Raw genomic sequence first — 23,179 nt, forward strand, 5'->3', positions numbered from 1 at the left:
TAACTTGCACAGCTACATAAGTTTGACTTTTTTTAATAAATGACGAATTCAAAATGCCTTATACTAAAGCACTAATGATTTGAGTATAAAGGAACGTTTCAAGGAAATAAAAAACAAAAAAAAACATGAAACAACGCCATTTATTCGACTAGCGGTAGACATATGGAACTAATTTGTCAAAATAGGTTATTATACAACTAAATAAATAAACCTGTGCCTAACTTCAGATTAGTCGGATTTCTCTTTCCCACTTATGCATTGCTTATTTGTCTACGTCAGTCTTCATTTATTGTTTTTCATCAAACAGTCCTACTTGACATTGTCGCATAGCTACCGCGAGGCTACGTCGCTTAATCGTGTCGTTTTCTAAGACAAGAAAACGTTGATATTAATATAAATAAGTGTTTTGTACAAGAAAATGTGTTATACATATGTTGACGGTGTGATGCAGTACAGGTGAAGCACGCGCTTTAAGTGTCATATTGAAACGTGGTGGTGGTGTGCCTAGCTAAGCGAACTTAGATTGGCGAGCAAGTGTTGTGTGTAGTGGCTCGGTTGGGCGCGGGCAGACTTCAGCCATGGCGGAGGCCGAGGCGCCCGGAAACATTGTAAAAGAGGGCTGGTTGCAAAAACGTGGGGAACACATCCGCAATTGGCGAGATCGCTATTTCATTCTGTTTGACAATGGTGACTTAGTTGGGTTCAAAACACAGCCGGAGCGCAATAACTACCGCGACCCTCTGAACAAGTTCACAGTGCGAGACTGCCAGATCATGGCCGTTGACAAACCTCGGCCGCACACCTTCACCATCCGCGGCCTGCAGTGGACCACCGTCATCGAGCGCAACTTCTCCGTCGACACGGACAGAGAACGGTCAGTTTGTTTACTCTGCTGATGTATGCTAATACTCAATACATAGGTATATATCTATAGATATAGTGTTTCATACAACTTTGACGTTTAATTTTAAGATGATTTCCGAAACGTCATTATTGTGCGTGACTCAAATGTATACCAGTGTAAGGAAAAAAAATTTAATTCGGGAAAATGCAGTGTACAAAAACTAAAAGTAAAATGAACTATACTAATTGTTGAAATTTTAATTATTTTTATATTATGAGTAAATTTATACCAAATAAATTGAAAACCAAAACATTGTTAACTAATATTTTGTTTTTGTTATTGTGTTTATAAAATTATTAATTTGTGTTCTAAATATTTCAATAAACAAATAAATATATTATTAAGCTTTACTAAAAAATAATAAATCAAAAATAAACATAAGAAAACAGGTTGTATTTGATTTAGTTCTTATCTAAATTGTATGTAACACCCGTGGGGAAATTTACCACAAAAACTTCTCCAATGGCGTCACTATTGTGCTCCAGATGATATGTATTTACAAGTATATATCTATAACTCAACAAAAACAAACAGTAATGTCACCTTAACATTACAAGTTACAATAATTTTCTTTAATATTGTTGTGATAAAACTATAGAAATATCCCACTGCCACAATGTGTATGTAACTTGTTTATAAAATATAAATGTAAAATTTAGAAATGTATAGATGATGTACAAAGACTGCAATGCATTGCCAACACTAGAAATTTCATTGGTATATGGCAGGATGCGAACCTAGGACCTACAAAATACAAGTCAAGTGCTCAACCTCGGAGCCACTGATGCGTTCTTAATAAAGATATTGCAATAAAAATTAATATAAAGTTTATACATTTTGAAAATAAAACTGGTAGATGTCTCTACATTCATCATCATCATCTCCCTGGTGTTATCCCATTCATGTGTGATAACACACAACAAAGATGTTTTCAACTTTAATGTTTTGGCTTAATTATGTACATTATTGAAAACATCACAAAAAAACTGGGTGCTAAAGTTTCTAAGATTAGTGTCCACAAAATATCTATTAAATTACACTTAAATAATTTTTTTATTGGATTTCAAAGATTATCTTAAAATAATTTGATTGTTGTTGAAGAACAATTTAAAACATTTTTTTCCAATTAATTATAAAGAATTTAAAAGTTACCAGAAATCGAGGTCAAGCACAAACATTCCGCGATTCAATGTTTTAGTGATTTAGTTTGTCAAAGACATTTAACATTATCTGTAGAGCGGACATTAAGAACTTAACTAATTATTCAATACAATTAACCTCTGGTAACCGCTATGTTAGTTCTAGAACATTTCCCAAATTTGTAATAAGCTTCTATTTTCTGCATCTAGTTATACTTTCCAACATATAATTAATCCCTTATATTACTGAGTTGAGATGAATAAGTTACTGCTAGTGCTGACGTTTGCTTTAGAGAGGAGTGGGTGGCCGCCATCCGGTACGTGGCGTCGCAGCTGAGCGGTGCGGGGGGCGCGACGGGCGCGGGGGGTGCGGCGGTCGCGGGGGGTGCGGCGGGCGCGGGGGGCGACGCCGACACCGACGACTGCGACATCGCGCAGCTGGGCACCAGCTTCCGCGACCCCCGCCGCATCGTGAGCCGCACCAACATTACATTATTGTTGCTCTCACAACAGACATTGTCACATCCCTCTATTTGTTTATTATTCAACAACAGAAAACATTACAAAGAAATTATTAATATTAATTAACATTGTTTGGTAGATGACCACGATGGGGAGATATCATTGTTATAGTTTGTTATTTATTGTTCAGACGCTGGAAAAGTTCGAATTCGTGAAAGTACTCGGGAAGGGCACGTTCGGCAAGGTGGTGCTGAGCCGCGAGAAGGGCACCGGGAAGCTGTACGCCATGAAGATCCTCAAAAAGAACCTCATCATCCAGAAAGACGAGGTCGCGCACACTATCACCGAGAACCACGTGCTCAAGAAGACCAAGCATCCTTTCCTCACGGTTACTACACATTTCTTTTCTTGTTGTAAATTCGGGCTCCGATTTGTTTCTGTACGCGGAGACACGAGAGGAGTCCGGCTTCACATTGCTCGCACGCCGCTACAACGTTTGATAGCTGTAGGGTTCATACGAGGGGGGTTCAAAAAGTACGCGGATTGAAAGAGTCCCAAAGAAGAGAAGGAATGTTTTGTATGCCGATCTAATCTATAACAATACAGCTGTAAATAATAAATTTAAGCTAAATCGGGTATTTAATTAGTGATATCTTAAAAATCAAATAGTGTTTCAAAGAACTAATTTAAATACGATAATAATTTTGAGTTTAATTTTATTTTTTATTATTTACCGCGGACTTATTAACCGCCCCTCGAACCTCCAAAGTCGGTCAATCGGTCACCCGATGTTCTCCGATCCAGTTCGCGAGCCGACCTCATGCCCCCGCAAGTGTTACGAGGGTATGTATGTACGTCCGTGATCAGGTTCTGATACTCCAACCCCTCCGTCAAATAAGAATATAAAGAGATGTCTTTTAAGTAAGATTGTTTCCCGGAGTTCAACCGGGCGCGGGCGGGGGCGGAGGCGACGCGCAGTGGGGCAATGTGCGGCAATGCGCGGCAATGTGCGGCAATGCGCGGCAATGTGCGGCAATGCGCGGCAATGCGGGGCAATGTCCGGCAATGCGCGGCAATGCGGGGCAATGTGCGGCAATGCGCGGCAATGCGGGGCAATGTGCGGCAATGTGCGGCAATGCGCGGCAATGCGGGGCAATGTGCGGCAATGCGGGGCAATGCGCGGCAATGTGCGGCAATGCGGGGCAATGTCCGGCAATGTGCGGCAATGCGGGACAATGTCCGGCAATGTGCGGCAATGCGGGGCAATGTCCGGCAATGCGCGGCAATGTGAGGCAATGCGGGGCAATGTGCGGCAATGTCCGGCAATGCGGGGCAATGTCCGGCAATGTGCGGCAATGTGCGGCAATGCGGGGCAATGTCCGGCAATGTGCGGCAATGCGCGGCAATGCGGGGCAATGTCCGGCAATGTGCGGCAATGTGCGGCAATGCGCGGCAATGCGCGGCAATGTGCGGCAATGTGCGGCAATGCGCGGCAATGCGCGGCAATGCGCGGCAATGCGCGGCAATGTGCGGCAATGCGCGGCAATGTCCGGCAATGTGCGGCAATGTGCGGCAATGCGCGGCAATGTGCGGCAATGTCCGGCAATGCGGGGCAATGTCCGGCAATGTGCGGCAATGCGCGGCAATGCGCTGCAATGCGGGGCAATGTGCGGCAATGCGGGGCAATGTCCGGCAATGCGCGGCAATGCGGGGCAATGCCCGGCAATGCGCTGCAATGCGGGGCGGGCGCGGGCGCGGGCAGGCGCTGCGCTACTCCTTCCAGACGGCGGACCGCGTGTGCTTCGTGATGGAGTACGCGAACGGCGGCGAGCTGTTCTTCCACCTGTCGCGAGAGCGCGCCTTCTCGGAGGAGCGCACGAGGTTCTACGGCGCAGAGATCGTGTCCGCGCTCGGCTACCTGCACGCTGAGGGCATCATCTACCGCGACCTCAAGCTGGAGAACCTGCTGCTGGACAAGGACGGACACATCAAGATCGCAGACTTCGGCCTCTGCAAGGTGACGTGCATAAAATACAAAACATGGAGCAAATGGCTCTTTTAATAGCAATTTAATAGCATTGGTTAGAAAAAAAATTAAAGAACGAAATCACTATTTTTCGTTCTTTAAGATTCTTTTTTTGGAAATAAACGAAAAATAAAAATTTCTATTTTTGGAAAACCTTACTAATATTATAAATGCGAATGTTTGGATGGATGCATGTGCAGAACGCCTCGACGGATCTCGATGAAATTTCACATAGATGTGGAACATAACCAGGAAGAACTGATGAGCTACTAATAAAGTATTTTATCCAACCGGACGGAGTCGCGGGTGTCAGCTAGTGTTAATATAAAAAGGTATGTTCTGATCGCAGGTGAACATCACCTACGGCCGCACCACCAAGACCTTCTGCGGCACGCCGGAGTACCTCGCACCAGAAGTGCTCGAGGACCTCGACTACGGACCTGCCGTCGACTGGTCTGTGCCCCCCACTGACCCCCACTGACCCCCACTGACCCCCACTGCCCCCCACTGACCTCCACACACACCATACACAGTGTATCGAAGCTATTAGGACAAAGAAGGAGAGTGAAATCAAACACAAATGTTGTGTGACCACGTCTACTTCATTTACACTTTTAGTTTCCACAACATCGCGCACACTTTCAGAACTCTCGCAGTTAAGAAAATAAGGTCTCAACGAGAAAAGATGCTCACTTGTTGGACTTTTTATTCCATGGACTAAAATGTATAAAGAGTAGCTCGCGAAGGAATGCGCTTCGAGCCGCGTGAGCCATTGCCCGACCTCGCCAACCAGTGCCCGACCTCGCCAACCAGTGCCCGACCTCGCTAACCAGTGCCCGACCTCGCTAATCAGTGCCCGACCTCGCTAATCAGTGCCCGGCGTGCGCAGGTGGGGCACCGGCGTCGTGCTGTACGAGATGGCGTGCGGACGTCTGCCCTTCTACAACCGCGACCACGAGGTGCTCTTCTCCCTCATCCTCAGCGAGGAGGTACGTGCCGCCCCCCGCGCGCCCCCCGCGCGCCCCCAGCGCACCCCCCGCACACCCCCCGGCTGACGAGAGCGCCGCGTGTGCCCGCAGGTGCGGTTCCCGCGCACGCTGTCGGCGGAGTGTCGCGCGCTGCTCAGCGGCCTGCTCAACAAGGAGCCCGCCAAGCGGCTGGGCGCGGGGCCCGACGACGCGCTCGACATCATGCATCACTCCTTCTTCGCCTCCATCAACTGGACCGACCTCGTCGCCAAGAAGGTGCGCATTACGCCCCCGCCCCGGCCCCGGCCCCGGCCCCGGCGCGCACTGAGGCCGCCCCTGTCGTGTTGCAGATCCCGCCGCCCTTCAAGCCGCAGGTGGAGTCTGAGACCGACACGCGCTACTTCGACTCGGAGTTCACGGGCGAGTCGGTGGAGCTGACGCCGCCCGAGCACGAGCCCGGCCTCGCGCGCATCCAGGAGGAGCACTTCCCGCAGTTCTCGTACCAGGTGCGTGCCCCCCATAGCCCCCGTCACCCCCCCCCCCCCCCCCCCGCCACCCCCCGCCAACACTCTCTGTGCGGACAGTAACTAGTGCTCATGTGTTTTCGCAGGATATCTGCTCCTCGGCGCACTCCGCGCTCTCAGGCCGTCGGCACTAGCTACGCCCGCCGGCCTTCCGCGCCCCCCGCGCCCGCCGGCCCCCCGCGCCCGCCGCGTCCGCCGCGCCCGCCACGCACGCCGCGCCCGCCGGCCCCCCGCGCCCGCCGGCCCGCCGTCCAGCTGCGACGCAATTGTGTGTCTCGTCAATACATTGAGATATTCCTAGTTGTGTAGCGCGGCGGCGGCGGCGGCGGCGGTCAATGCATGGACATCACGATAATGTTTTTTTCCTCGTTTAATCATTAGCTTTCGCGGAATCTTAGGGCTCGATAATTTGCGCTACAAAAGGCACGAAGACATTCGGTTCTTGCGAGACTGTTCCACTCATTGCGAGACTGTTCCACTCATTGGGAGACTGTGGCAACACTCGCTGCTGCAATACAATATAATTTATTATAATATGTGGGGGTCGATGTTGTCTGTAACTAAACTTCTGACAGGAAATGTGTAAAACCGACATGTGTGCGACATGACACAGCTACAGTACAACATGGATCTTGTGACATTGACAGGAGGGCGCTAGTGAGTTATTGAGAGTTTGAATTATGTCCACCGGGTGACCGGGTCAGAGATATCCATCTGTCAAATATCGTCTCCGTCGGACCGAATGTTTAATGTCAAGTCGCATACAGTCTGTGCGGTACGACGGCAGCCGGGGGGCGGGGGGCGCCGGTCGGGGGGCGCCGGTCGGGGGGCGGGGGGCCGAACATGACCGCCGACAGAGAATCAATGATGATGTAAAATGTTTTCCGAGCGATGAGTTTGAGTGTTTGGGCGGCGCTTGCGAAGCGCGCACGTGTCCGCTAACTTTCCTTTTGTATATATTAAATTTAGGATAAAGCTATATATTGTTGTTTGTTTTATTTGTTTCCTCTTTCTCCGTGTGTGGAGTGTGGAGTGTGTAGTGTGGAGAGCGCACGCGCCTGCATTCTGTTACCTCTACATATTATGTTACCTCTAGATGGATAGTTTCACACACGTTTGACGTTTTACTGAGAGTCTATCCTCGATTTGTAATTAGCTTGTACAAAAGCTATACTAGTGTAATGACAAATTTTCCTAAATTCTCTCAACTTACACTTCTTTAAATTTTAACTATCGTTGTTAAAATTTATTTGAAACAAATCATTAAACAATTTTTACAAGTACAATATTGTGTTATGTAGTTATTTTTTATAAAAACATCATAATTTCATAAGTGCTTGTTGACATTGAGACGCGGGCGCGGGCGCGGGCGCGGGCGCGGGCGCGATGTCATCTGTATATTTACCTCTATTAACTAATTGGTAGCGGTGGTCATTGTGCATAAAACTTTTGAATTAAAGTGTCTCTTATGTCCTTTGTTCTCTCTATGATTACATATAAATACATTTAAATCTCTGGTTTCGACACGAAAAACCTATTAGTTGACTTCAAAAAGAAGGCGGTTTTAGACTGTTTTTTTTAATGTGTTTTACCGCGAAGCACCGCCCCTGGTGCTCCGATTTTGATAAAAAATATTTCAATCGAAATGTAGCAGATGGGCCCCATTTTTTTTGATTATTTTTTTAAATAACTAGAAGACTAGTAGATTTTGAGTTTAGCTTCAAAATTTTCCTTTCAGCGCTTACGTAGGCTAAACGATAGGACCTACATAAAGATGATGTACGGAAGAATTGTAGCTCTTCAAATGTGCTAAATAAAAGTCCATGATAGCATATATCTATATTTTATAGTTTTTTCACAATAACCGTTTTTTTTCTTTAGAAACATCAATTAAATTCGTGCCCTATTTCCGACGCTATTATTCGAGTTCAGTATTAACTCTTATGTAAAATGTATTAATCTTCATTATCAAGAGAACTGAATGTAGATTGTGGCATATATTTATCATCTATGAATGTCTCACAATAACCATGTTATTGTGAACAAAACGTCGATTAAAATGCACACGAAAAGCAGCGTCTTAAGCTTACGGCGCTATTATATTATAATCGATATGAATTCTTATCCAAATAAATATATTTAAAGGCTACAGTATTAAATGCAAATTACATTAGCTATTCAAACTATGTAATTATGTTATGATCAATAGTTTGAAAGATATCAAATGATTAAAAACTACGCGCATCCGAAAAATGCTAGTGCGGCGCGCGGCTGGACAAAACTTAAGTCACGCTACGATGTATTAGTTCGTTAATTTTCAATTTGTATACCGATTTTGGTAATAATTTCTTTGTTTCAAGGATAATCTGCTGAATTCTAAATTAGTTTTTGAATTGAAGTGTGTCATACGTATTAAGGAAATTTGTAATCGAACTTCAGATTCACTAAAAACCGAGAAATAACAAAAATTAAGAAAAAAAGAAAGACGACTTCATAAAAAACCAATTTCAAACAAAATGCACTAAAAAGTAACAAAATAATGTCATGAAAACACTCTATCAATTTCAAATTAAGAAAAAGCCGTCGTCTATCAGTAAACGACGATAGGCTGACCAATATTGGAAAAAAAGGAAACATAGTCAACCATAATTACACAAATAAAACACAAATTAACTTATATAAGTTATATTTTAAAGGCCGGCAACGCATCTGCGGCTCCTCCGGTGTTGCACATGTCCATGGACGTCGGATCTCCATTGGGGAGGTGCGCCGGCAACGAGGGCGCACCTTCCTCCTGGCCCTTCGAAGCGAGTGACATACGTATGTATGTACAGAGGTGTTTGTGTAGATTTCAGGCGATTGCCAATTATTATTACTCGTAGTGGAACTTAATAAAAGAAATTATTATTATTTATATATTTAGTTCTACTGTGAGTTATTTAAAAAGAGGCATAGTGACACAAAATCTTTATAATTAAAGCATGTTCGAAAAACATTTTGAGTGCCATTTTCTGTTCAAACCTTAGATCCATTGAAAATCACTGATTATAATTAAAAAGGTCTAATGGATGGGTATCAAGATTTTCGACCCCGCCCCCGTACCACCCTCAACTTACATCCCCTGTGTGTACACAATTGCCTTAAGCCCCAAGATGTGTTGATGTACGATCCGAGTTTTGCTAGTTTTCGAAGTACAACTCAGTAACTACACTAAATTGTCAGTGTTGTAATTCTATAACAGAAATAGGTAGAGGATAGCGACAATAGTAAGGTTAGAGGAAGGACAAACAAAGGTCTAAGATCTCCACATTTAAAACAAGCCCATTGAGGCTATTCAACATGGGAAAGTGACACATTTTGGGCTCGCGACTATCTTGTATAGTAGTAGGGGCTCAGTTATCCTAACTCCACGACAAGCGCGTATTTTGCGTCACGAATATCTTTCGGCGGGCACAAATAGCAGCAAGTGCTCAATCTTATTTTGAATCCAAGATCTTTTATAGTCGACGTATTGATTCTGGGACAATTTATAGTGTTATATTTTATTTGAATATGACCAAAGTGTAAGAAATAAAATACAAAAGTTACCGTATTCATATATTTTACAATAAAATGTAATATGTGTGCAGTACAGCGCAGCTGTGGGCGCGCACTTGTAGAATTTGAAAACTTAACATGGCGTAACGATGAAGCGACCATCGCTCAGGCGCCTGACCAGCGATACGACCGACAGTCGCGCCTCAAAAATAACTTGCTAGATTAATTCCATTGTATACATTTGTAACTTGTACAAAATATTTTTTGAAAATACCATAAGTGTATTCACCTCGTACCTCGATGTTTATAAAAATTACTTTTTAATGTCGTGGCCAGATCCTAAAATTACACACTACTTGATTTCACCGGGCAATTAATTAAATTTTTATCTTTCATAATAAGATCGCCAGAAACGAAGGTCAAAAATGAAGTGCAACGCCGTAACGACTCAAAACTACAAGAATTTTACAAAGTTTTTTATTTGAATGAATATGTATGTATGAATTTACAAATTTAGTTTTTTATATAATATGTATTGTACGTCATTTAAATCCTATATCATGATATGGTCAAACGTTGACCGATTGCCATCTCAAGTGACAGATGCGACATTCCTGGGATCGGGCCACGACACGACACATATCTCACCTCATTGCACTGAAATAAGAAAGTGTTTGGTCGTTCTAGTTTCCTTGGATACTTACAATCACTCAAATTATTTATACATACATACATACATACGTATTGCTTTTAACTGTAACATACACTAGTGAGTCCTTAACCATAACTTTACATGTCGATGTTAGCGAGTGAAATGCGTCCGGCGCCCGCCCGGCCGCCCCCGCGCTCTCCATGCCCACACCCCACTGCCCACTGCCCACACCCCACTGCCTACATCCCACACCCCACTGCCCACATCCCACTGCCCACTGCCAATTACCGATGCCCCCGTTTCGGAACTGGGCGAGATTTCTACGGCGCCCCCTTTTTTCCCATGCATTTGGGCCTGGGGGAGGTCTTAACAGAGTTATGGGAGACTGTGTAATTCGCAGACATGTGCCGCCCCTAAACGGGCCATAAAGGAAATGATTTTTGAAAGTGTTATTAGTTTAATTACGAATGAAAACTATGAAAACTGTGAAAAGCTGCCAAAGGGACTTATGACATGATATTGTTAGAAATTTTGAGGCTAGATATTTGTGTGGCTCTTGTCTCGCCCGTCACGCGACACGTGCCGGGGTGCAGGGGGCGCGGGTGCGCAGGGGGCGCGGGGGGCGCAGCCGAGCGAGTCGGTCGTGACGTCATATCCGCTAGAAGCTATTGATTACATAGCAACGCTATCTGTCGCCGCGACGGTTGTAACTTGTCAGCAACGGCGAGTGGCGGTGCTTTAGGCGATCGCTTAATGCTCCACACTCTAGAGCTATCGATGTGAAGACTATGTACAGCGGGCGGCGGGCGTCGATCATGTGCCCGCCTCGGCGGGGTCGGGCACGGCGAGGGGGGCGCGGGGCGCGCGGCGGGCGGCGCGGGACGGGGCGGTGGCGCCGCCCGCCGCCGCGCGCTACACGAACTCGCGCCGGCGCCCCGCCGCGCCCCCCGCGCCCGGGCTGCTCGGTGGCTCGCTCGGCGATGTCGGTGTCGGCACCTGAGGCGCCGCTCCTTTACTTCGCGCCTGTAAATATAGAATCAAACAATGGCTCATTCGATAGCAGCCACGACGGTCGTAGTACATTCACCCCGAGTACTTCATCGCCATGATGAAGGATTATAACAGTGGTGAGCGCTAGCGTGATCGAAAAAACAAACAAACCTTGGAACGCCGCTTTCGCGCCGCCGCCGTGGCGGAGGTGTCGGAGGACGCAGAGGGCGCGGAAGTGACCGCGGCGGGCACGGGGGGCGCGGCGGGCACGGGGGGCGCGGTGGACGCGGGGGGCGGCGGATCGGCCCCCAGCTTGGCCGCCAGGAACGTGAGCAGGTCCTCCACGCGGCCCAGCTGCATACAAACGTATATAACTTTGCGGGAACAACTGTGGCAGTGGTAATTTTTTTGCGATTCTTGCCGAGTGATGCTTGCCCGGATGATGGTTAATCGTCGACTTTAGTAAGAAACTTAAACCATTTACCTTTTGCTGCAGCCTCTGCACCTCATTACGAACGTCTCGGCGCAGCTCGGCCAACGCTGCCTCGTGCGCGGCGGGCACGGCGGGCGTGGGGGGCGCGGGAGGTGCGGCGGGCGCGGTGGGCGCGGGGGGTGCGGCGGGCGCGGCGAGCGGACTGGGGATAGTGCGCTTGTCGTCCGTCTCCTCGTCGATGGCGTCGCGGCGCGCCACGGCAGCGCTGAGCACGCTGGCAGCGCGCCCGCGGCCGAACGCAGCCTGCGAGTATTACTGTATCAGTATTCATTTACTGATGATAGAAAGACAGTGACCGTGAGCTGACAGTGACACTACGACGGCTGCGACGGCTGCCCCCGCCACTATGTCAGTATTTAGATTTTCCCTAAGCGAGGCCTGCTAAAAATTAATATTGTTATGGCCAGTTTTTCAGTAATTCAATCAAGACCAATCTTTTAAATTTGCACAATTGATATTAATTTGTTATAATATACAAATGTATAATATTATATTGATAGGAGTATGACCGACGGATATTTACGGTTGCTATTAAAATGGTGGTTGTGGTGTTCGCACCGCAATCCTCTCTGGTGGCATACAGACTTAAAATGTCGCATGAGTATCGGGGCCGCATCGAGATGCACATGAAAATATATTTATGTACCTTCAGTGAGGTAGGCGCGGGTGCGGGGGCCGCGGCCGAGGCGTCGGCCGGCGGGCGGTCGCGCGCGCTCAGGCTGCGCGTGAAGGCGGCGCGCGGCGCATCCGGCGCGTCCAGCGACCCGCCCGCCAACAGCCGGCCCCACTTGCCTCGTGCTGTTCCCGCCCCCGCCCCCGGCCCCGGCCCTGCAGCGCCCTCTCCGCGCTCCGCGTCCCCACCTGGGTTGATAGTGTTCGCTGTAAAACGATCATTTAGTTGCATTCGACGACTGTTTTTCGCTGCCCGCTGAGGGTCAATGGCTGCGAGTCACCGGTCGTCGACTTTTTCGCCGACGGTGTTTTAATCGATAAAAGCGACAAGAGATGCGAGGGCGCGTGCGTTTGTCTCGGGGAGCGGCCGAGGAGAACTGATATGTCGTCCGATTCGTGAACACTTTTTTAAAGTAAAGGTACTCACAGGGAGTGTTCGCGGCGTCGGTGGGCGCGGTGGGCGCGGTAGGCGCGGCGGGCGCGGCGGGTGCTGGCGCTCCGGTGGGCGCGGCGGAAGCGCGCGGGCCTGGCGCCGCAGCCACGCTGCGCTCGCGCCGAAACCGCGAAAATATCTTGCGCACGAGATGGTCCTGCGCCTGCTCCAGCTGCGGCTCGCGCTTGCGCCGCTCCATCAGCTCGCGCTCGCGGCGCACGTCCGCCACCTGCACACGGTGCCACGACAATGCCGAGACCGCCAGCAGTGCAGCGCTGCACGCGCGCCGGGCAAAGGCACATAGCTCGAGAGAGCTGCTGAAAGAGCAGCTGCGGCGTGCAGTTACCTTACGGAATATGAGGCGGTGACGCAGGTTGTAGGTGAGCGTGAGGTTGCGCGCGAAGCTGTTGGCGAAGGCCTGGTAGAAGTCGAGCACCTCGAGTAGTCTGTCGCGCTTGATGGTGTGCAGGTCGCAGTAGGTGAGGGCGCGCACGTTGGCCGCCGACTGGCCCACCGCAGTGTCCTTCCAGAACGAGTCCCCGAACACGTCACCCTTGCCTGCGATATTTATTTATATTAACATGCGTTGACTTTGTAATTAGATACCTTAAAGAAGATATTAAAATCGTGAAAAAGTGTATCGCGTCATTTTGTACTGAGAATGGAGCAGACGTGCGACGCCAGCGATGGTAACTACATGGCATCGGCACCGCCCGCCACCGCGCGGAACATCATGGTGTTTTGGTGCCTAACAGTTAGCAACTATCTCAGTCATCACAACATATAAACAGATGTACATTGGATGTACAAGAATATGATATTTTTCTGTCTATAATTATTTAACGTACACGTCACAATATGATGTTGCATCGCGAGATCGCGCGCTCATTTGGACTTCGCCTTTATTTCCGGGAAAATTTTTACTTTTCATTTCTACACAGGCAAATCAGCTTGCTAAGTTTTTGATGGTGTTCGGCACCCGAGACAAAAAAGTAACAGGCAACAAATGTTTGCACGGCCACCCGACTCCGATGGCACTCTGTTAAGAACATCACTCAAATAATGTGTTTTTTATAAGATCGGATAAATATAAGTTTAAAATGTTTTAATTATAGTGTTTGTATTGCATTAGAAAGCATATAATGTGGGTCCCTCACCGAGTATGGCGACGACCTCGTCGTCCTGGATGACCTCCAGCGAGCCGGTGACGATGAAGCACAGCGAGTCGATAGACTCGCCCGTGTGGTAGAGCAGGTCGCCGGGCGCTGAGTGCGACATGTGAAAGTGCATGGCCAGCGCACGCAGGCAGCCGTCCGACGCCAGTCGGAAGGCCGGGTGCTCGTTGAATACCTTGCGGTTCAGGTGCACGCAGATGTCTGCCTTCATGTCCTTCGGGCAATAGTTCAGCACCTGCGACACACACACCGCCCGCGCTAATCCTACGCTAACCCACCTCCCGCTGTCTCTCTCATAACTTGCCATCCATCTCCGTGGCTCTTTGTCACACTGAAAGCGTTACGACGACGAAGCCGACGCTTCATTAAAGCGCTACAAGTACGCACCTTGTCGGTGTCGAGGCCCTTGGTCATGGCCCAGGTGGAGACGACGTAGTCCATAACGCGCTCACTGAGCGCCTTTGGCACCTCGTGCAGCTTCATAAACTCCCGCACATTGTTGAGCATGTCGTGGTACTTGGCGGTCGCCGAGGTCATCTGCTGGATGATGGTGGTCACGTGGCCGAATATCGTCGCGTACAGCAGCGCTGCGGGCCGCAAGCTCACACGTTAGGGCTGCGCGGGCAAGGCGCCTCTAGCCTCCGGGATATTTCACAAGTTAACATATAATGTTCCCCATAAGTTTTTCAGAGTACTTCATCAATAACATCTTAACAGTAAATACTACCCTCTGAAAAGATTATAGGCATTTGGCCTACGTTTGCATTTTTTGCCAGGAGTAGCCGCAGATGGTGCCGAGATGTGGTCGCGAACCAATTGAGGGAGGGTCGGCCTTGTCGTCTTCAGATATTTACTATGTTGTTTCTTGGACAATTTAATAACGAAACGAGAGTGTATCGAGTGTTAGGAACATGGGTCTTGTTATATCAGATATTTCGTCGTCTACCAAACTCCAAGGAGGGTAAACTCCGGATGCAAACGTAGAGGAAATCTCAAGACCGATGTTGTTGAAACGACTCTGAAATAGTTTGTGCTCGTCTTCTTATAAAAACAACATATAATACATAAATATTAGCTTACAATAAAATCAAAAAGATATAGCAGAATACGCTCAATGTAAATATATATGTTAAAGTTAGTTATGATAATAACCCTGATCATTAAGTATGTAAGTTTCAATGTGTGAATGTAACGCGCGCGGCACGCGCTTTATTATTTTGTATTCATTCGTTATGGGTTTGTTTTTGCCGCGCGATGCTTCCCCTGACGGAGACCGCGACGCTTCGTGGGCCTGCACAGGTGGCGAGGGCGGAGGCGGGGAGGGGGACGGGGGGGTCAACTCAGAAAACAACATATAGTAGTACTGAAATGCACAAATAAAATAAACACTCCATAGGTAAAGGTAAGTATTAAATCCATAAAAGTATATAAGATTTGTAAAATATATACTTTTATATATTTAATTCCAGGAAGGGAGACGCAGTTGAACACGTCGTGTCGAGTAGTATGGGATGGTAAAGTAACAAGCCGGCATAGTTAACTTGCATCACAACGTGCAGTAAAATACGACCCCGCCGTACTCTATCTCCTATTCTTCGTACCAATCGTTGAAAAGTTGCATTGCACGTTGTGCTGCAAATTAGTTTATGAAATAAATGAAATTCATTTATCAAATAAATAACAAAAAAACTGTCTCACGCTTATGAACAACACAAATACAGGAGATAGGAAAGAGGAGGGAGTAGGAAGGAAAAGCGCGGCCCCCGGGGCAGCGAGCTGCGGGGGGGTCGCGCCGCGTGCTCCGGCTAATAAGAGAAGAATTCCGTCACCTGCGACTATCATCATGCAGATGGTGAAGATCTTCTCGTTATCGGTCTCGGCGGCGACGTTGCCGAAGCCCACGGAGGTCATGCAGGTCATGGTGAAGTACAGTGCGGTGACATACATCGTCTTGCGCGAGGGTCCGTTCACCAGTTCGGGCCCGTCCGACTCGTTGGACCACACGTACGAGTAAGGGCTCTGCGTGACATTGGCCAGTTTCCAGAGCCAGGAGTATTGCAGGCCAGAGTCGGCGTCCGAGCGGCCGATGCTGTACCACACGCAGGCCAGCCAGTGCGCCACCAGCATGTAGAAGCATAGCAGCAGGATGAGCATGGCGGCGCCGTACTCCAGGTAGCGGTCCAGCTTGCGCACCACGCGGCCCAGCCGCAGCAGCCGCACCACCTTCAGCGCGCTGAACAGGCTGCCGATGCCCTGCCACACGACGACACAGTCAGTCGGCTCTACAGGCCGCCCGCGCGCTCCAACACCTCGGAGGACGTAACGGGGTACAAAATTTTAAATGTCACCGACTAATCGTGGACGCCACCCATTTATAATTTGCCAAAATATGTCGTAACGTTCCAGTCATGACCTCTGATTTCTTAAATAGAGCTTTTATTATTGACATTTTGACGACTGATTCTACATCGAATCATTCTGGTGGAATGTGACACTGACGTCACAATTGTTCGGCGATCGACAACTCCAACCGATATCAACTGTTAACTTCCACTATGGAAATGTTGGACACATTTCAAATACTCAAAATTAAATATTAATTCTTTCTCACACAAATAGAATATTCTACGGGTTTGATATCTTTCTAGCGCGCGCTTCACTATGGCTTCTTTAAATAAGTAATTGGGTTAAAGTATGCAATAACCATTTTAATGCACTCACTATTTTGAATATAAACCTGGGTTAAAGACGATGTACAAGAACTATATTTGAAATCGATATTTTTTGCGTCTATATATAAAAAAAACACATCCCTATAATACATAATATATGAATGTATAAAGATATGAGTGAGTATGGCGAGGTAAGAATGGGTACAGGGGAGTAGGTATGGTTAAGGCGAGGTGCGAGTGGGTAAGTTAGCAAAGGCAAGGCTACTCACATCTTCGTCGTGGTCGAACGCGTTGAATACATCGTAGGGTAGGCAGGAGAGCAGGTCGATGAGGAACCAAGACTTGAAGTAATTCTTGCGGATGACCTTGGGGTCGCTGACCACCTCGCCGCCGGGGCCCACGAAGGTCGTGTGGAAGTTGAGCACGATGTCAATGAAGAAGACGACGTCCACGATTGAGTCGATGACGAGCAGCGACACGTCCTCGCTCGTCTTGTTCTTGAAGGCCACGTTGTACGGCACCATGATGGCCGTGTAGAAAGTCAAGCAGAGGATGATCCAGTCCCAGATGGCCTTGAACGCGCAGTAGTGCAGCAGGATATGCGGCGGAGTCTTGGGCGCCTCCTGCCGGTACTGCGGCAGCACGTCGCCCGACAGCGACAGCACCTGCCACACGCCGCGCGCCGCGCAGCACTACGGTGTAGCACACGGTGTAGCACGCGGGCTCGCCCCGACACCCTCACTCGCACCCCCACTCGCACCCTCACTCGCACCCTCACTCGCACCCTCACTTACACACACTCACACACACACTTGTCATACCGAGCACTGCTGAGGGCAACGGGGCTGAGGCAGAGGACATGTACTTAAAATTTATTTTGTAGGTATTTAAAACAGATAACTAATTCGGGTCATTGGAGAAGTCAGAGCGTAGTACAATTTATTTGTTGGAGTGTAACAACATTTTTGTGTAAAATTGGATTGTTTACGGTTTGTACGACAGAAACTATTTCTACTAAATGCGTGCATCCAAAGTTAGGACGAGATATTATATCATAAGGTGGCAAACAAGTAAGCGGCCACCTGAATTCGCCGAAATAGCGAAGCGACCGCTGCCTACAGCCATCCATAATTGCTGATGCGTTGCCTACCTTTAATTGACCGAGTAGGGTAAGTATAGAAAGAGGATATTTCCCATTCCCATATTTTCCTTATAAGACAGTGGTAGGAAGGGAAAGGGACCTAAAATCAGATTTCCTGCATGCACACTCATCAGATGAAACGCGGAATTGCTTCCACTTGGCTTTTCACGTCTGTCTTATGTGAAGTCGAGGTATTTCACCGTTCAAGCCGGCCCATGGGTGCAACTGATGCGCGGACGAAGTCGCGGGCAACAGCCAATATAAACTAAATTTTACTCACGCTGTTTTCTTTATAGTTTATATATTAATTTTAACGAATATAAGTTAACTCGATTTATCCAAATTAGTGTTCCATCATCCATCATCGTCTGCAAAACTAAATCGCACCATTCGGATTTTAAGTAACAAAATGACAGGAATAAATCTAGTCTAGGATTAATAAGTATACAAGCAACTTTCTACTACGAGAACCGAATGATGCGACAGCGTCAGCGTCGGCCGAGTTGCTCTTGCACGGTATGCGTCGCACGCGAGTCCCGTGCGGCTGCGACTGTGGCACGCCGCGTCACCGCCGCGTCACCGCCGCGTCACCGGCGCGTCACCGGCGCGACACCGGCGGCCGGTGCACGGGATAGCTACGTGACAACTAGCAAGTACCGCAGAGTGAAGGTGAACACGATTAGTCTAGCTGCGGAGACGTCGGATCGTCCGTGGCGGCGGCGGCGAGGTGCGGCGGCGGCGAGGTGCGGCGGCGGCGAGGTGCGGCAACGAGACCAGAGAAGCGGAAGAAAGGAGTGCGGATGGTGCGTACATGGTGCGCGTTGGTACTGACATGCGCGAGCTGGCTCTGCCGCGCCGGCTCCTTGAGCGCCGGTAGTGCCGACACCAGCACCGAGCGCGACCGCGTCACGCTGCGCGCCAGCTTCGCGAACTTCGACAGCCCTGCGCACGACCACACCGCGTTACATCAAAGCATTTTGAATTGATAAATAAATATATTCATTAAGAAACGGCTTAACTCAAACCTTTTCTTAATGAATTAATTATTATGTCTCACGAAAGTTTAAACAATTTAATATAAATATAATTAAATTTTTACTTAATATTACAAATGCGAAAGAACACTGAATCTGTTTAAATTAAAATCGGTACACAGATAGCCTAGGGCCTGAGAACAGACATAGGCGGTTTTAAGGATTTGAAAGACGGCGATGAAAAGTTGCATGGAAGTTTTGTCATTTTTACAGCTTGAAACTTATTTTATGGCCGTTGATTCGATATAAATAAATATGAAATTAAGTTTTTTAAATTTTTACCCTCAAGGGTGTAAAACAACAATAGGGAATAGGGCGATGAAATTTTATATAAACATGTAAGGTTTATGTGGATGTTTTATAAGTATACTAGCAGACTCCGTCCGCGCGGAACATAAAAAAAAACTTGATTAGTAGCCTCTGTGTTCTTTCAAGCTATGGTCTACATCTATTGCTAATTAGCCGCTAGTTTAGCCGTTTCGGACATACATAATAACAAACATCCATCCATCTAAAAATTTTCATTTACAATATTAATAAGTAAAAATGCCACCCAAAGACAATATTCCACACGGACAAAGTCGCGAGGACCGCTAATGCGTATATTTAAATAAATCTATGTAGGAGAGAAAGAAGCGTCATAATTTTAATATCTTTTTCCACAAAGCGGCAGCCGCGCCCAGAATTCATACGAATGGTATCGTACAGGAGTGTAGGAGAGGAGACGTAGAAGATGGACCCCCACTCATGTGAAATCCAGATGATACATATTTTAATAAAAATATACATTTCTTACTAAATTCATAGAAAGTCTGAGTTAAGTCTAGTTCCTTGAAAATTGATGAAATTTTTTTATTTAAAAATTGTCACGAACTCTTTTCGATATGCAAGCTGTCATAGGCTTGTTTGTTAATCAATAATATTTTATGAAAAATATGTCTCATCTAATTATCGGATGGGTAAAGGTCAATCTTCCCCGTCTCTAAGACTATTCACTCGCATGCACTGGCGGCGACTGCTGCACAAAAAGAAGTACACGTAAGACAGTAGAGAGCGGCACTGAGACTCACCTCCTTTGGGGTCGTCGGCGTCGATCGGCTGCTTGAGCGCAGTGATATCGCGGAAAGTGAGTAGGAACAGCACGACCAGCTCGCGCTCGTTGCGGATCGGCGCCACGTGCACGAGCAGCCATAGCGGCGTGCCTGCGCCGCACCATATTGAATATTATTCGCCTCCGTTGATAATAATGGTCGTGTTCGTTTTCTTGTAATAATTAGATGTTATAATTTACACATAAGTAGGTATACAGTAAATATTAAACTAAGAAACTATATGTTTCGTGAGGCTTGTATTGTTCATTACAAAACGGGATATGATTTTTGCTATTCTTCGATGTTTTGATACTGTCATCTTCCTGTTAATATCATAATTTCTTCTCGCTCGAAAACTTGGCACCGGTTAAGAGGCAAACTGTGGACTCTACCAACCATGTTAGGTATTTATTTTTAGCCGACTTAAAAAAGAAGGAGGTTATCAATTCGACTGATTTTTTTTTGATTTATAGGATCACTTGTAAACCGAATCGTTGGGTTGGCGACGCTTGTCGTGGCGACGGGTCGCCAAGCTATACTGAGGTATACATATATATATATTTTATTTTAATAATATTTAATGTTATTTATTTTTATTTATTTATTTAATTATAATATTTAATATTTTATGCATATTACTTGTACACACACGATGTTTCACATCTGCCAGGCGTCCCATTACGGCTCACATTTTTTTTTATGTGTGTTACTGCGAATCTCCGCCCCTGGTGGTCCGATTTTGATAAAAATTATTGATAAGGAATATTCTTAGATTATTTCTTACAAACGGCTGACTGAAGCCGGCATGCGTTGCGAGGCCAAAGCCAAAGATTTAGTACAAGAAAAAGTTTTTTTTTTTAATATGAAAAACCATTTTTATTTCATTTTTAGGTGACAACATTCACCGAACTTCTCGGAACATTCATCAAACTTTCATTATCCGTTCTATTTAGGAACACCGAGGAGACAAATAAAACAAACACTATTTTTTTATATAGACAGAAGATCAGATGGCATCGTTATCTTTGGATGGCAGCTGTCATGCGGGCGATTAGCGATAAAGTAGAGAACCAATTATACGAACGGTTTTTCTTGTAAAGCAGGATCTCGAACTGGTCGGCCAGGTGGTGGTCCAGTGCGCGATCCACGCGCTGCACGGCCTCCTTCTCCGTCAGCTCGCCGTACATCCAGCTGCACCTGCAGCACGCTCGTGCGTCAGTTCACCTCGCCCTTGCCCGCACCCTCACCTCACACATGCCTCCTCATACATTAATATTAGTCGACACGAGATGTGGAGATGTTACTGGACTGTGTCCGCATAATGTCGAAGGTATCGGGGAATAATGAACCCTTAGCCATAGTGAAAGTGCCAGAGCTCACCTGCACGACTTCTGCATGACCTCGGCTCGGTTGTAGCCGCTCATCTTGCAGAAGGTCTCGTTGCAGTACACAATGGGGTAGTCGACGATCTGCGCGTTGGCCAGCAGGAAACTGCTGTCTGCTGCGCGACGCCGACGCCGCCACCGCCGCCACCGCCGCCACCGCCGCCACCGCCGCCCCGTCACATAACATAACGAATGCAACGTATCAATTAAAACAGGCAGTTATTTTTTATACAGGGCTATTTTTAATTACCTGAAAAATGAAAATATGGCCTTATTTATTAGCGATACTGGTCATAGTTATTAAATAAATAAAAAATGTAAAACAACATCGATACCTTTCCTTGAAAAATGACTTATTATTCGAGTGCAATTAATAAATCAATGTGCGTGCGCGCACATACAAAGAAATCGCTTGTTCCCGCCCCTTTCTATTCATGAAAAGCCGCAATGACATTTACATTTACTTATTCCCGGCGCACTCAGTTCATCTCACGACGACGACCAAGACATTTTCAATAATAAAATGACTCGGTCTATTTTGTTTGTAAAAATTATTGTGACCATGTTTTTACACGATTTATTAAAAATTTTATTTGTTTTTAACTTTATCATGGTTGAGTAAAAAAATAATGACTACATATTTATTATAATATCTTATATTATCTACTCTACATTACCAATTTTTTTTTCTGGTAATTAAAATAACCGTATATGTGTAATTTTAATATTTTGTATTTTGTTATCATTACCAGGGCAAGCTTTGACAAAAATTGTTAGTGATACTGACGTTGTGATGAGGATCGGCGGATGATGTTTTCCAGGAATGTGTTTTGTGGGGCCACTAGCCCCCGGCGGCCGCCCGGCATGCCGGCGTCGCGTCACATGCCTCGCGCGACCCGCCGCGACCCGCCGCGACCCGCCGAGACCCGCCGAGACCCGCCGAGACCCGCCGCAAGCGAACGCCGTCTGCAGCGTCGTACTTGCACTGCTCTGACTACTAATTTATCTTCGATTTCTTTGCCTCCGAAGAGATCTAGTAAAATTAAAACATCTTAATTATTTTGTGGGGTAGAAATTAAATACAAAGAACTTGTACTCATTCACGGTCGCGAGCTCGCGAGCTAGGTAGATTCCCGAGGAAAGAATCAATTCGGGAATTGTTCAAGATGCAACTCACATATTGTAATCACTTAGGTCGTTAGATGGCGTAGTGTTCTTATTAGATCGCACTATGGTTTGGTTAGCGTGGTAATGTATACGGACCGCGAGTTAAAAATAAAGACACGCTCAGATCAGAATACAGTTGTGGTTTTATTTAATTATTGACCCTTCTAGTAGTTCACAAATTTCGAGGAGCTGTCAAGAAAACACGCGAAGTGTTAAATATTTGGTCCTTCGAGCCGGATTGTTCCCGGTATTGTTTGGATTCGTGGCTCATTTGGCCACACCAGCGTGTACTCGCAGTGGATCGCTGCAAAGGAGTACGCGTCATCGCCAGGAGGTAGCAGTTCACAAGCGCCTACCGGTGGAGTTCAAGACAAGGTCAACGGGCGTCACAGAGGGCGCCACCCGACACTTGGACGTGACGCATATCGATCACAGAGTGAGTGAGTCAGTGAAGTGCAACTGTAAGTACAATTTAATACATACAATAAATAGTGCAAGTGAATTAGATCAAGAGATTTTGAACCTTATATACATGAAGATTTTAACTTAGAAAATTGTTGAAGAAATAGAATTTAGAAATTCGTTTGAACTTTAAATTAGTAGATTTTAGTTGTTAATTGTTTTAGTTATAATACTGTGTGCATGTTAGACTTAGTGTAATTTTATACAAAAACGGAGGAACGGGGAATCTATGCCGATTTCTGCGGGTAGTAA

The 23,179-nt window shown here is 46.7% G+C and overlaps 2 protein-coding genes across 2 annotated transcripts; one reads left to right on the top strand and one right to left on the bottom strand.

Moving 5' to 3' along the window:
• The first annotated feature begins 253 nt into the window (after window positions 1–253).
• Window positions 254–6,195, top strand: LOC106708391 (RAC serine/threonine-protein kinase). Its single transcript, XM_014499883.2, has 9 exons — window positions 254–874; window positions 2,337–2,514; window positions 2,696–2,893; window positions 4,268–4,522; window positions 4,881–4,984; window positions 5,421–5,520; window positions 5,611–5,775; window positions 5,850–6,005; window positions 6,110–6,195. Exons 1-9 carry the CDS (start codon window positions 579–581, stop codon window positions 6,155–6,157), a joined length of 1,500 nt encoding a protein of 499 aa, XP_014355369.2. The 5' UTR covers window positions 254–578; the 3' UTR covers window positions 6,158–6,195.
• A 4,929-nt stretch (window positions 6,196–11,124) lies between these two features.
• On the bottom strand, window positions 11,125–22,164 carry LOC106708392 (potassium voltage-gated channel protein eag). Its single transcript, XM_045681108.1, has 15 exons — window positions 22,086–22,164; window positions 21,294–21,414; window positions 20,998–21,110; window positions 19,893–20,024; window positions 18,600–18,730; window positions 16,917–17,312; window positions 15,805–16,228; window positions 14,363–14,562; window positions 13,958–14,210; window positions 13,147–13,358; window positions 12,795–13,029; window positions 12,342–12,556; window positions 11,687–11,938; window positions 11,374–11,556; window positions 11,125–11,235 (listed from the first exon to the last, which is right to left on the bottom strand). The coding sequence occupies exons 1-15, from the start codon at window positions 22,162–22,164 to the stop codon at window positions 11,125–11,127; spliced, it is 3,057 nt and encodes a 1,018-aa protein (XP_045537064.1).
• Window positions 22,165–23,179: the final 1,015 nt, after the last annotated feature.

This window comes from Papilio machaon, chromosome 14, assembly GCF_912999745.1.
Source record: "Papilio machaon chromosome 14, ilPapMach1.1, whole genome shotgun sequence".
Taxonomy (NCBI): domain Eukaryota; kingdom Metazoa; phylum Arthropoda; class Insecta; order Lepidoptera; family Papilionidae; genus Papilio; species Papilio machaon.